This window comes from Somniosus microcephalus, chromosome 16, assembly GCF_052327205.1.
Source record: "Somniosus microcephalus isolate GS21.2 chromosome 16, FLI_Smic_1.0, whole genome shotgun sequence".
In the NCBI taxonomy this organism is placed as follows: Eukaryota; Metazoa; Chordata; class Chondrichthyes; order Squaliformes; family Somniosidae; genus Somniosus; species Somniosus microcephalus.
This window is the reverse complement of record NC_141002.1, coordinates 752,033-766,371: the sequence shown is the minus strand read 5'-3', so window position 1 is coordinate 766,371 and position 14,339 is coordinate 752,033. Positions and strand designations below refer to the sequence as shown.

General features: G+C 47.8%; 1 protein-coding gene across 1 annotated transcript in view; it reads right to left on the bottom strand.

Moving 5' to 3' along the window:
* Positions 1 to 3,723: 3,723 nt before the first annotated feature.
* The window catches only part of LOC147105934 (SLA class II histocompatibility antigen, DQ haplotype C beta chain-like), a 28,207-nt gene continuing 17,591 nt past the window's right edge, over positions 3,724 to 14,339 (bottom strand). The window contains exons 2-8 of the mRNA XM_086008541.1: positions 9,610 to 9,882; positions 8,447 to 8,719; positions 7,778 to 7,891; positions 7,201 to 7,230; positions 7,003 to 7,101; positions 5,044 to 5,073; positions 3,724 to 4,116 (exon numbers count right to left, since the gene is read on the bottom strand). Of these exons, the coding sequence (XP_085864667.1) occupies positions 5,045 to 5,073; positions 7,003 to 7,101; positions 7,201 to 7,230; positions 7,778 to 7,891; positions 8,447 to 8,719; positions 9,610 to 9,882 (818 nt within the window). The 3' untranslated portion in view covers positions 3,724 to 4,116; position 5,044. The remainder of the gene's footprint in view (positions 4,117 to 5,043; positions 5,074 to 7,002; positions 7,102 to 7,200; positions 7,231 to 7,777; positions 7,892 to 8,446; positions 8,720 to 9,609; positions 9,883 to 14,339) is intronic.

The following is a 14,339-nucleotide window of genomic DNA, read 5'->3' as shown; positions in this document are numbered from 1 at the left end:
TACCGCAGCAGTGTCCCAAGGCCAGACAGCAGTGCCCCAAGGCCAGAAATGCTACTTCTGTGGCCAGGCAAAACACCCCAGAGCGCGCTGCCTGGCGAAAAACGCGATCTGCTCGGGCTGCGGGAAGAAGGGACACTACGCTAGCGTCTGCAGGGCCAAAGCCACCCCGAACCCCAGCAGCGCCGCGTGTGGGCCATGCGGGCCGCCATCTTGGGCCTCCCCGGCCATGTGCGAACCACCGGTACAGCAGCCATTTTGGACGCCTCCAGCCACATGGGGATCATGGACACCGCCATCTTGGACGACAGCCGGAACGCAGCAGGCCCCCAACACCGCCTCATCTGATACCCGCAGTGACACACCGACCCCTACGCTGGCATCCGTTACACTGGACCAAGCGAGACCGCACCAGCTGGCCAGTTCCACAATGGACATTAAGGTAAATGGTCACGATACAATCTGCCTTTTTGACTCTGGGAGCACGGAGAGCTTCATCCACCCCGACACGGTGCGGCGTTGCTCTCTCCCAGTCCTGCCTGCGCACCAGCGGATTTCTATGGCCTCCGAGTCCCAGTCGGCGGACATCGGCGGCTACTGCGTGGTGACACTCGTAGTAGATGGGACTGTGTACGATCATTTTAAACTTCTGGTCCTGCCCGACCTCTGCGCTGCCGTCCTGCTGGGGTTAGATTTTCAGTGCCACCTTAAAAGTGTTACGATGGCGTACGGTGGACCCCTACCCCCACTCACAGTCCGCAGCCAGCAGCTTCCAAATTGCCCGCCGCGCACCAGGTGCAACCTCTCCACACTCAGAGTCACCCCCCCACCACTGTTTGCTAACCTCACCCCCGACTGTAAGCCCATCGCCACAAAGAGCAGGCGATACAGTGCCGGGGACAGGGTTTTCATTAAAACCGAAGTGGAGCGGCTCCTAAAGGAAGGGATTATTGAGGGCAGCACCAGCCCCTGGCGAGCCCAGGTTGTGGTCGTTAAGACCGGCGAGAAGCAGCGCCTGGTCATCGACTACAGCCAGACAATAAATCGCTACACCCTGCTGGACGCCTACCCACTCCCCGCATAGCTGATATGGTCAACCAGATCGCGCAGTACCGCGTCTTCTCGACCATTGACCTGAAATCAGCGTACCACCAGCTCCCTATCCGCCCTGAGGACCGCCAGTATACTGCCTTTGAGGCAAACGGCCACCTCTATCACTTCCTTAGGGTTCCCTTTGGCGTCACCAACGGGGTCTCCGTCTTCCAAAGGGAGATGGACCGGATGGTAGATCAAAATGCGTTGCAGGCCACTTTCCCATATCTGGACAATGTGACCATCTGCGGCCGTGACTTGCAGGACCATGACGCAAACCTCGAAAAATTCCTTCGCACCGCCCAACTCCTGAACCTGACATATAACAAGGAGAAGTGCATATTCCGCACAAACCGCCTCGCCATCCTTGGCTGTGTTGTGGAACACGGAGTCATCGGCCCCGACCCCGACCGGATGCGTCCCCTTATGGAACTCCCACTGCCCCACTGCCTCAAGGCCCTGAAGAGGTGCCTAGGGTTTTTCTCCTATTACGCCCAGTGGGTCCCCTACTATGCGGACAAGGCCCGTCCGCTGATCAAGTCCACCTCTTTTCCCTTGACGGCAGAGGCCCGCTTAGCCTTCCACCGTATCAAGGAGGACATTGCCAAAGCCACCATGCACGCAGTGGATGAATCCATCCCCTTCCAGGTGGAAAGCGACGCGTCCGACTTTGCCCTGGCCGCTACCCTCAATCAGGCGGGGAGACCCGTGGCCTTCTTTTCACGAACCCTCCAAGGCCCGGAGACCAGACACTCCGCTGTTGAGAAGGAGGCCCAGGCGATTGTGGAGGCTGTGCGTCATTGGAGGCACTACCTGGCCGGAAAACGATTCACCCTGCTCACTGACCAGCGTTCAGTTGCTTTCATGTTTAACAACAAGCAGAGGGGCAAAATCAAAAATGACAAGATCTTGAGGTGGAGAATCGAACTTTCCACCTACAATTACGAGATCTTGTACCGGCCCGGGAAGCTCAATGAACCCCCGGATGCGCTATCGCGTGGCACCTGCGCCAGCGCGCAGATCGATAGACTGCGGGCCCTCCACAATGACCTCTGCCACCCGGGGGTCACCAGGTTCTTCCACTTCATCAAGGCCCGCAACCTGCCTTACTCTATTGAGGAGGTCAGGACCATGACCAGGAACTGCCAAGTCTGCGCTGAGTGCAAACCGCACTTTTATAGACCAGACAGGGCCCACCTGATAAAAGCCACTCGCCCCTTCGAGCGCCTGAGCGTTGATTTTAAAGGGCCTCTCCCCTCCTCCGACCGCAATGTGTACTTCCTCAATATTATTGATGAGTACTCCCGTTTCCCATTCGCCATCCCCTGCCCGGACATGACCAGTGCCACGGTCATTAAATGTCTGAACGACCTCTTCACCCTGTTCGGTTTCCCCAGCTATATCCATAGCGACCGGGGCTCATCGTTTATGAGCGACGAACTCCGTCAGTACCTGCTAACTAGGGGTATTGCCACAAGCAGGACCACCAGTTACAACCCCCGGGGGAACGGACAGGTGGAAAGAGAAAATGCGACAGTTTGGAAGGCCGCCCTGCTAGCCTTAAAGTCTAGGGGCCTTCCAACCTCCCGCTGGCAGGATGTGCTCCCCGATGCGCTCCACTCTATTCGGTCACTGCTCTGCACTGCCACTAACGCCACCCCTCATGAGAAAATGTTTGTCTTCCCAAGGAAGTCCACATCGGGGACATTGCTACCGCCATGGCTGACGTCCCCAGGGCCGGTCCTACTGAGAAGACACGTGAGGACCCATAAAACGGACCCCCTGGTCGAGAGGGTCGACCTCCTCCATGCCAACCCCCAGTATGCTTACATTGCATACCCGGACGGGCGGGAGGACACAGTCTCCATAAGAGACCTTGCACCCTCGGGGGCCGCAGTAACCCACTACTCACTACCACCGCCCCCCACGATCCGATATCCAGCCCCAGCAGACGGCAGGCCTGGGCCCCGCAACCCGCTCGACATCCACGAGGACGACACGCCGGTGCCACAGCCTACGCAGGACTCGACGCCGGAAGCTCCACTACCCCTGCCGTCGCCACGCCGATCACAGCGGCAGACAAGACCTCCGGAGAGACTCCAATACACTAACTTTTAATACACTTCACCCCGCCGGACTCAATTTTAAACAAGGGGTGAATGTGGTAAACCACTGTTTGTATTCCACTGTGTACATGCCTGGACATGCCTCGGCTGACTCCTCCCACAAGTCCTAGTATAAAGGTGACTGCTCCCCAGCCCTTTGTATTCTGGACCGGTCGACCACTCGAGGCAGACCTTCATTCTTTTGTTAATAAAAGCCTTTAGTTACTCTCTTAACTCTCAGTCTTTTATGAGTAATTGATAGCGCATCACCCCCCTCCCCGCCGGAATTACCTGCTGGTCTCGGCCGGCCGATCTCATTCCGCCAGCGACTGGTGAGCTGCTTCTGGGGCCACGACTGAACGCGAAGCTCGTTGGTCCTATACTAATGAGGCCGCGGACCAATTTCCCGTGGTCCTGCCACCACTCTCTTTAGGTGTGTGCACAGTGCGCTGCATCCTGATCACACCCGATTCAGGAGCAATCTGATTTCTAGGCCCATGTATTTTTATTAAATGCCGGAGATTCTGAATTTTAGGTTACATGCTTTAATTTTAACCAGTTTAAGAACAAATACAGTAGTTTACATTGTAGGTAATGGTATAAGATGAAATATTCACAACTACAATGGTCCAGCTTTCACTCGCATGTAATTAAATGGGTCTAATAAACTGACCCCATTGTTTCATGAACATATTCTGGGTAAATGGTGAGAGTCATCAATAAATCTACTGACATTTCACAGAACAATGTGTGTGATTGATCCCAATCCCAGTGAAAAAATACACAAACAGGCCACTGAGGAACTGATCTACAATGACAGCAAATGCTTTGATCAGAATAAACAGCAAATACAGGCGGAGACATGGAAATAAAACTCCTCAAACTTCACCAGGGCCTTTCATCTTCTGCATCTCCTTGCATTCTACGAAGGAAACACGAATGAGATTAAGGAGTAAATACTTGCATTGATATAACACTTTATCATGTCTCTCAAATATCCCAAAGTACTTCATAATGAATTAGTTTGAAGTGACCTATGTAAGCAAATTGTAGCCATTGAAGGTGTGGTTGAGGGAGTAATATTGGCTCGGGCACTGAGAGAACTCTCTGCTCTTTTTAACAACACCGTGGGATCTTTAACATCGAACTGAATAGACAGACGTGGCCTCAGGTTAACATCTCATTCAAAAGCCAGTGCAGCACTCCCTCAATACTGCACTTGAGTCTCAGCCTAGTTCATGTTCTTAAGTTCTGAGCCCACAGCTTTCTAAGTCAGAGATGTAAATTGATGTGCCTCAATAAATCCGAGACTCGATGTTAGCGAAACAAAACAAGGCTTTTATTGACTTAGAAGGTAACACACAGAGGAGAATGTATCTTCCATCCAGAGGTCTGCCGTACTGGATGTGCTGCAGGCTGGGCCAGCTTACATAGGAGCCAGGTATGGGCGGAGCCCTACACATAGTACAATACAATGGAAATGAAACTGAAACCAACCACAGTCACAGGCAGAGAAATACTGATGAGTGATGAATGGAATATTTCATCACATAAATGTTACCAACTGAGCCAAGCTGATAGCACAGTAATGTTCCTTTAGGAAATCCAGAGCAAATAACTCGAGACTGAATTACTGCATCGATACAGTGACATTCTTTATTATATAGAGGAAGGTTCTGCACTAAATCCTTTTGAGATTTTATTCAACCAATGCTTATTGCTCAGAAAAGAGCTGCGTCCTTCTGCCTGTTCAGGTGACGGATGAATCCCTCACAGACGGCACAGAGGCACTTCTCCCAGTTACAAGCATCACTGCAGAAACACTGAATATATTTGACAGAACTTTTACCTTATGCAGAGGATTTAGTCAAACCATCAGCTGAAAAGAAGATAATAAAATGTAAGTTCATTTATTCAGAATCTGTCGTCCTGGGTTACAAACCAGGAAAACGTACTTCAAAAAGCTCATAGATACAAAGAATATTTTTTCTCTCACCAACCTCTCCCCTTCCCTCCTGATAATGTCTCCTTGTTTAATTTCAGTCCCACAGCCACTGGATCCCTGGTTGCCCATGCTAGGAGCCAGTTGTCATGTGTGACTGGACAGTGAGTGTCAACAGTTGGTGGGGTGGGTTTCACGGCCTGATCCTGATATTAATGTCTACACACGTGCTCTTTCCAGCAGGAATCATCGGATAGTGACCAGGAGCAGGGATGTTTATTGATTTCTTCCCCCCCAGCCCAAGGAACTGAGGCCAATTGTTGCACCCCTACCTCAGAGCAGCTGAGATGAAGTATCTCAGCACAGGCCCAGCGATCAAACGTGGGACCTTCCTGGTCTGAGTGACCGTGGGGAGGAGGATCAAGCTCTGTTATTCCTGGTCTGAGTGACCGTGGGGAGGAGGATCAAGCTCTGTTATTCCTGGTCTGAGTGACCGTGGGGAGGAAGATCAAGCTCTGTTACTCCTGGTCTGAGTGACCGTGGGGAGGAGGATCAAGCTCTGTTATTCCTGATCTGAGTGACCGTGGGGAGGAGGATCAAGCTCTGTTGTTCTTGGGTAAGATCACGTTGCTGAGATGACTGTAGTGCATTTGGATTTTCAGAAAGCATTCGATAAGGTACCGCACAAGAGGTTATTACACAAAATTAGGGCTCATGGGGTTGGCGGTAATATATTAGCTTGGTTTGAGGATTGGTTCACGGACAAAAAACAGAGAGTAGGGATAAACGGGTCATTTTCAGGTTGGCAGGCTGTAACTAGTGGGGTACCGCAAGGATCAGTGCTTGGGTCTCAGCTATTCACAATCTATATCAATGAATTGGGTGAAGGGACCAAGTGTAATGTATCCAAGTTTGCTGACAATACAAAGCTAAGTTGGAATGTAAGTTGTGAGGAGGATGCAAAGGGGCTGCAAAGGGATATAGACAGGTTAAGTGAGTGGGCAAGAACATGGCACACGGAATATAATGTGAACAAATGTGAAGTTAGCCACTTTGGTAGGAAAAATAGAAAAGCAGAGTATTTTTTAAATGGTGAGTGATTGGGAAATGTTGGTGTTCAGAGGGACCTGGGTGTCCTTGTACACGAATCACTGAAAGTTAACATGCAGGTACAGCAAGCAATTAGGAAAGCAAATGGTATGTTGGCCTTTATTACAAGAGGATCTGAGTATAAGAGTAAGGACGTCTCCCTGCAATTATATAGGGCCCTGGTGAGACCACACCTGGAGTATTGTGTACAGTTACCTAAGGAAGGATACACTTGCCATAGAGGGAGTGCAACGAAGGTTCACCAGAATGATCCCTGGGATGGGGGATTGTCCCATGAGGAGAGATTGAGTAGACTAGGCCTATATTCCCTAGAGTTCAGAAGAATGAGAGGTGATCTCATTGAAACGTATAAAGTTCTTAAGGGGCTTGACAGGGTAGATTCTGGGAGGATGTTTCCCCTGGCTGGGGAGCCTAGAGCCAGGGGTCACAGTCTCAGAATAAGGGGTCAGCCGTTTAGGAATAAGATCAGGAGAAATTTCTTCACTCAAAGGGATGTGAATCTTTGGAATTCTCTACCCCAGAGGGCTGTGGAGGCTCAGTCGTTGAGTATATTCAAGGCAGAGATTGATAGATTTTTGGATATTAAGGGAATCGAGGATATGGGGATAATGCAGGAAAGTGGAGTTGAGGTAGATGATCAGCCATGATCTCATTGAATGACAGAGCAGGCTCGAAGGGCTGAATGGCCTACTCCTGCTCCTATTTCTTATGTTCTTATGGTTTTGATTGTTGACTGGGTTACAAAACTGCTGTTACCTGAAGAGATGCTGGAATTGGAGGTGTTGGAGGTACTGGACCGTGTGCTGGCTTTGCATGGATTCGATCGGCATGGCCCTGCCCGATTAGTGAACTTTGCTAGAAAGAGAAAAATCACCAAATTGTACTACCACATTAAATATTACCCACCACAAAATGAGGCCAAAATTATTCAGAGTAAAGGACTGTTTATCTCACCTGTTGGTTGAAACTTGAACTGGTTGCAACCTGTATGAGAAACAGAAGGGTTAACAGTTTGACATTAGCCCCTGGAAGTGATGTATATCTAAATGTTCCCTCCCACTTTCTATTTTATTTCACCTGTGTTTTCTGTCTCTTCCTCAGCTTCCCCCCTCTCTCTCACACACACACACCCTCAGTGGACAAGGATTATCATTTAAACTGGTTAAACTTTTGCACCACAATATCTCAAACATTAATTTCAAAGTTTATCTCTTTAAAGACTCCTTTTATTTTACCTTTTCTCCAATAGCCCCATTAAAACGGAGAACGTGAGGTTCTCTGATATATACACAGACATGTCTAACTCTGACCATTTCCTTTAGTTAGCACATTCCTTGTCCTGCAATGATCAATTATATCCATAGTTCTCTTTACATATTGAAACCCCCATTTTTTAAAACACACCAAATGTATGGAGGAGGTCAAAATATTTGGGCCCTTTGCTAAAGTCTGTGCAAAGCATAGTGCAGGTACTGGCTCCCAATATAATCTGGAACATTAACGATAGTTTGTCATTTGTGTAATAGCTTACGATTTAAGACACAGCAATACAGAATTCCAGTCACCACAGCAGCACCTATTCCCAGTATCCCCAGCATGGCTCCGATGATGATCAAAGCTTCATTTGCAGTGTTCCTGTTCTGTTCTGAGGAAAGGACAGTTGGGAGTCTGGTGATTTCCAGTTTTACTTTGTGTTTTATAATCTAACAACAGGACGTTCTCCACACCCGTCCGGTTACGTACATGGAAAAGCTACCTGAGCGTTACTAGTAACTGGCTCGTGGCATTGCTGACAGTGAGTTGGAGATATGGTAGAAGTTTGAGAGACACAGTGAAGGAAGTGGATTATTTTTTCAATTTCCATTACTGACTGGGGAGGTGCCTCCACTTTGAGGGAGGTCAACTTTCCACTAATGCAGACCTCACATTATTTCATTGGACAGAAAGCAGGTGGCCCTTAGTTAAACTTTAACAAGTTAGGAGGAATGGTTTCACCCAAAGGATAATCAAGTTGTGGAATAGGTTAGCAGGGAAGAATAACATAGCAGACGGAATGGGTGGAGTCACAAGGTGATTGGATGTGTTTCTGGAGAGAGTGAGGGATATGGTGAGTAGGCAGGATTGATCTTTGAGAACAGGATGGGTTTGTTGGGTCTAATGGCTTCTTCCTGCCTGAGCTTTCTCGAGTAGCGAACCTTACCTAGAGGTACCGTGAGTTTCCCACTGATGGCCTCGTGTTCCACTTGACAGGAGTATGAAGCATCAGCATCTTTGTTCAGTCGGAGGATACTTCTCACTTGAAACGTCCCGTTGCTTTGAGGTAGAATGTTAGTTGTCACTGGTCCGTTGACAGTGACTGCCCCATTTCTGACCCAGCTCACTTTGATGTCATTGGGGAAGAAGTTCTTCACCAAACACACCAAATCATTCTGGCCTGCTTTCCTCTGAACAAAGGCTCTGCTGGATGTAGGAGCTGTGAAAACAGACAAGAACGGATTGCAGGTTATAATTAGCCCTGTTGAAAAAACTCTGAGCCTGTGCCAAGCCACCAAGAGACTCTTGCAGTAAAGTATATCATTGCCTTTAACAGGGGCTTGTTACCTTGAAGTATTTGCTCTGTATAAACAGCGCGGGTTCGGTAAAATGGCGATCCAGCGCGATGATGTCATCATGCAGGTCACGTGGCGTTCCCAACGGCGGGAAACGTGATGATGTCATGACGTCAGAGGGGAGAGGCGTTCCCCCGCTGTCCTCGAGGAACCAGTTGATGTACAGACCTGTATAGAGTTTCTCCTGCGGTTTTGTTTGTAACTTTTACTAGTGCATTAAACCACGTTTGGTTAACTGCTAGTTTCAGTCTCAGTACTTTCGTTAGGAGTTCAAGCACTCCTACAAGCCTGGCTTTTCCTGAAATGATGGTGCAGTGGTTCAAGCACTTTCCTTCTACTGTGGGTTTGAATCCAGCTCCAGAATGATAGAATGAAAGTCTCCTCTGTCTGTTGGCTGTAATTGCGCAACTTATTCATTTCAAGCACGTAAATCTTTCCAAAGCCACACTGCACCCTACCTCAGGAACCTCCTCCTACCTCACGGCCCAGCTGACACCTCTGAGCCTGGACCGTTGTGTCCTCCCCTCCATCGATGGCAGAGCCTTTCACCATCACACCCCTGCTTTCTAGGACTTTCTTCCCAAACCCTCTACCTTACTATATCTCTCCCCAAAATCATCTACTTCGTCCATATCTCCTCCCCCACTCCCTGCGCGGTGTCAGAATCCCCCCACCCACCCACCCACGTGAAGTTCTTTGGGACATTTTGCTGCGTTATGTAAGTGTAAGTTGCTGTTTATATGAACTATCTTACCCATTTTTTCCAGGGTGATTTTGCTTGATATAGCTGCTTGTTTAATTTCATCACAGACACTCTCGACACGGCGTGGAACAGACACGACGTAATCTGGTTCCGAGTTCCGCCTGTCCACTTCAGCTTGTGCAATAGGCTGAGCTGCAATGTATCTTTTAATACCCACATCATAGTACATAATAGTCGCACCATCGTAAGCATATTGCAAAGATATATCAGCCAGCCCACCGTCACGATAGATGCATTCACACTGCACATGAAATAAGTGCATATCTGAAAGGAAATCACAGCAGATCATTACAAGAATGGTGGACCTATAAAGGACATTCAGCTCATTCTGCCATCAGGCCTTGGATCAGGATCTGACCTGAGCATTTTTTTAAATCAGTAGTGTGGATCTCCTGTGCCATTGCGCCTGGTGTGTCAGATGATACAACAGTAGCATTATACGGTGTAATGCAGTGTATTATTCTGCTGCTATGCTGGAGTTGTGTTCAAGTTTCCGAGTCCCTTTGAGGCCACAAAATCTAACTGTTGTTAGGCACATCTTAGGGTCAGTTAGAGGCTAATTGCTGTTGGGCCCATTTTGAGGTGTCACTGAGCCATTTATTGAGGAATTTGCAAAATACACCTGGTCTCATTCTGTCTCTCTCTTATCCTCTGTCTCCCGATTTATCCTCTCCTCATCTCATTCCTTTTCTTTCTCCTTGCCTCTTATTTCCTCTCATATTCCTTCCCTAATACAGTTACCAGCAGTGGTTCTTTGCCTCATCAAGCCAAGCTTGTAGTAGCAGTGGTGTTGCTGCACTTTGGGTCTTTGTCAGGCTCCAGACCAGTTGCTTCAGAACTGAGTACATGCAAAATATATTGAAGTGAAGGTTGCCAGATTTATTGCAGCTGACCAGATCCTTTGTGTTATTCTTCACCTCATATAATCAGGATTTAGTAGGTGGACGGGCTCCAAACAAAGAGCTGCACTTCAGCCACAGATGATCTGCATGGGGCTCAGTACAGGCCAGTAGGCCGCTCTGATTAGATAACATTTAAATCAATAATTGATAAGAAATGAAATACTCAGGCTGCTGTTCTGGAAGCAGATATGACAGCCATTTCATGCACAGTGAGTTTCACAAACAGTAATGAGATAAGAACATAAGAAATAGGAGCAGGCGTAGGCCATTCGGCCCCTCGAGCCTGCCCTGACATTCAATAAGATCTGATCTGATCTGATCTGATCTGATCTTGGCCTCGACGCGACTTTCCCGCCCGCTCCCCATAACCCTTGACTCCCCTGTAGCTCATATATCTGTCTATCTCCGCCTTGAATATATTCACTGACTCCGCCTCCACAGCTCTCCGGGGTAGAGAATTCCAAAGATTCACGACCCTCTGAGAGAAGAAATTCCTCCTCATCTTCGTTTCAAATGGGCGACCCCTTATCCTGAAACTGTGCCCCCAGTTCTAGATTCCCCCACGAGGGGAAACATCCTCTCTGCATCTACCCTGTCCAACCCCCTCAGAATCTTATATGTTTCAATAAGATCACCTCTCATTCTTCTAAACTCCAATGAGTATCGGCCCAGCCTGCTCAACCTTTCTTCATAAGACAACCCCTTCATCTCAGGAATCGACCTCGTGAACCTTCTCTGAACTGCCTCCAATGCAAGTATATCCCTCCTTAAATAAGGAGACCAAAACTGTACGCAGTACTCCAGGTGTGGTCTCACCAGCGCCCTGTACAGTTGTAGCAGGACTTCCCTACTTTTATACTCCATCCCCTTTGCAATAAAGGCCAACATTCCATTTGCCTTCCTAATTACTTGCTGTACCTGCATGCTAACTTTTTGTGTTTCATGTACGAGGACCCCCAGATCCCACTGTACCTCAGCATTCTGTAATCTCTCCCCATTTAAATAATATTTTGCTTTTTTATTTTTCCTACCTAAGTGGATAACATCACATTTTCCCACACTATACTCCATCTGCCAAATTGTTGCCCACTCACTTAACCTGTCTATATCTCTTTGCAGACTCTGTGTCCTCCTCACAACTTGCTTTCCCACCTATCTTTGTATCTTCAGCAAATTTGGCTACAGTACACTCTGTCCCTTCATCCAAGTCATTAATATAGATTGTAAATAGTTGGGGCCCCAGCACTGATCCCTGTGGCACCCCACTAGTTACAGTTTGCCAACCGGAAAATGACCCATTTATCCCGACTCTCTGTTTTCTGTTAGTTAGCCAATCCTCTATCCATGCTAATATATTACCACCAACCTCTTATCTTGTGCAGTAACCTTTTATGTGGCACCTTATCAAATGCCTTCTGGAAATCCAAATACACTACATCTACTGGTTCCTCCTTATCCACCCTGCTTGTTACATCCTCAGCGAACTCTAGTAAATTTGTCAAACCCGATTTCCCTTTCATATAACCATGTTGACTCTGCTTGATTGCATTATAATTTTCTAAATGTCCTGCTATTACTTCCTTAATAATTGATTCCAGCATTTTCCCAATGACAGATGTTAGGCTAACTGGCCTATAGTTTCCTGCTTTCTGTCTCCTTCCTTTCTTGAATTGGGGAGTTACATTTGCGGTTTTCCAATCCGCTGGGACCTCTCCAGAATCCAGGGAATTTTGGTAGATTACAACCAACGCATCCACTATCTCTGCAGCCACTTCTTTTAAGACCCTAGGATGCAGGCCATCAGGTCCAGGGGACTTGTCCACCTTTAGTCCCATTAGTTTGCCTCGTACTTTTTCTCTAGTGATGGTCATTGTTTTAAGTTCCTCCTTCCCTATAGCCCCTTGATTATCAATTATTATTGGGAGGCTTTTAGTGTCTTCTACCGTGAAGACTGATACAAAATATTTGTTCAAAGTCTCTGCCATTTCCTTGTTTCCCATTATTAATTCCCCAGTCCCATCCTCTAAGGGACCAACGTTTACTTTAGCTATTCTCGTCCCTTTTATATAGTAGAAGCTCTTACTGTCAGCACAGTGGCACTGTTGCCTCACAGCGCCAGGGACCCGGGTTCGAATCCGGCCTCGGGTGACTGTCTGTGTGGAGTTTGCACATTCTCCCCGTGTTTGCGTGGGTTTTCTCCGGGCGCTCCGGTTTCCTCCCACAGTCCCAAGATGTGCGGGTTAGGTTGATTGGCTATGATAAATTGACCCTTAGTGTTAGGGGGGATTAAATACGTGGGGATAGGGTGGGATATGTGTTGGTGTAGGGGTTACGGGGATCGGGTGGGATATGTGTCGGTGCAGGCTCGATGGGCCGAAATGGCCTCTATCTGCACTGTGGGGTTTCTGTGTGTTTCTGTGTGTGTCTGTTTTTATATTTTTTGCTAGTTTACTTTCATAATCTATCTTCTCCCTCTTAATTTTTAGTCATCTTTTGCTGGTTTCTAAAAATGTCCCAATCCTCTGGCCTACCACTAATCTTCACAACATTGTATGCCTTTTCTTTCAATTTGATACCATCCTTAACTTCCTCAGTTAGCCACCAGTTAATGGGTTTGGGGTGTTGGTTGAGGAAGGAATGCTGGCCAGGGCACCAGGAGAATTCCCTGCTCTTCATCTTATAATGCCATGCGATCTTTAACATCCGCAATCTGAACAGGTAGACAGGGCTTCAGGTTAATGTCTCATCAGAAGGATGGCCCTCTGGCAGTGCGGCACTCTCTCAGTACTGCATTGGAGTGTCAACCTGGATTTTGTGCACTTCTACGGAGGGGGGCTCGAACTCATGACCTTCTGACTCAAGGGAGGGTGAAACCAACTGAGCCAAGCCAACAACATGTGAACAAACACTCCTTTCTAAAGACTGGTTTTTGTTATGCTTGTGCCTGGTTTATGGATCAATAAGCGTTACCCGCTGGCTGTTGGAGATGAGTTATCAGCTCCAGGCTAGTAAGTAAGCAGAAAACTGTGGCTGGCATTTCTGTTCTATCTACAGAATAAAGAGCCTTCCTCAGGATTGCAGGTTTAGAACAGACTCCAGAGAAGGGAATTGATTCAAGGGTCACTCTGAACCTTTAAGTAGAATTGCTACCTACTGAGGGTTAGAGAGATATTAACAGCGCCGCTCATTTCTCAGGGAAGGGACGGGGTGGGGGTGGGGTGGGGGGGGCAGTTTCTGTTCCTTAAAGTAGAGATCAACAGGTGGGGGAGGAGGACCAAACCCATGATAGAATAATCAGACATGGGTCCAATGGAGTCTTTAAGGGCCGAATGAGCTTTTCTTGTTTTGAACTTTGTTAGATTCATAGAAATTACAGTCCAGAAGTCCATTCAGCCCATCGGGCATGTGCGGCAGTGTTCGAAGATGATCCGCTACAGGCTGGTTAGATGGAAGGTAAAGATGTTGGGACCTGCCATTCTTGTGTGGGAAGGGAGAGTTCTTCTCAATGACAGATTGGGAACATTTCAGCTGTGGAAAATGACATTTACATAGAGAGAATTACATTGAATATACAGCACAGAAACAGGCCATTCAGCGCAACTAGTCTGTGCTGGTGTTTATACTCCACACGGGTCTCCTCCCATTCCATCTACATCATCTCAGCCTTTCAGCATGTCTTTCTATTTATTCCCTTTTCTCTCATAGAATCATAGACATTTACAGCACAGAAGGAGGCCATTCGGCCCATCGTGTCTGTGCCGGCCGAAAAAGAGCTATCCAGCCTAATCCCACTTTCCAGCTCTTAGTCCGTAGCCCTGT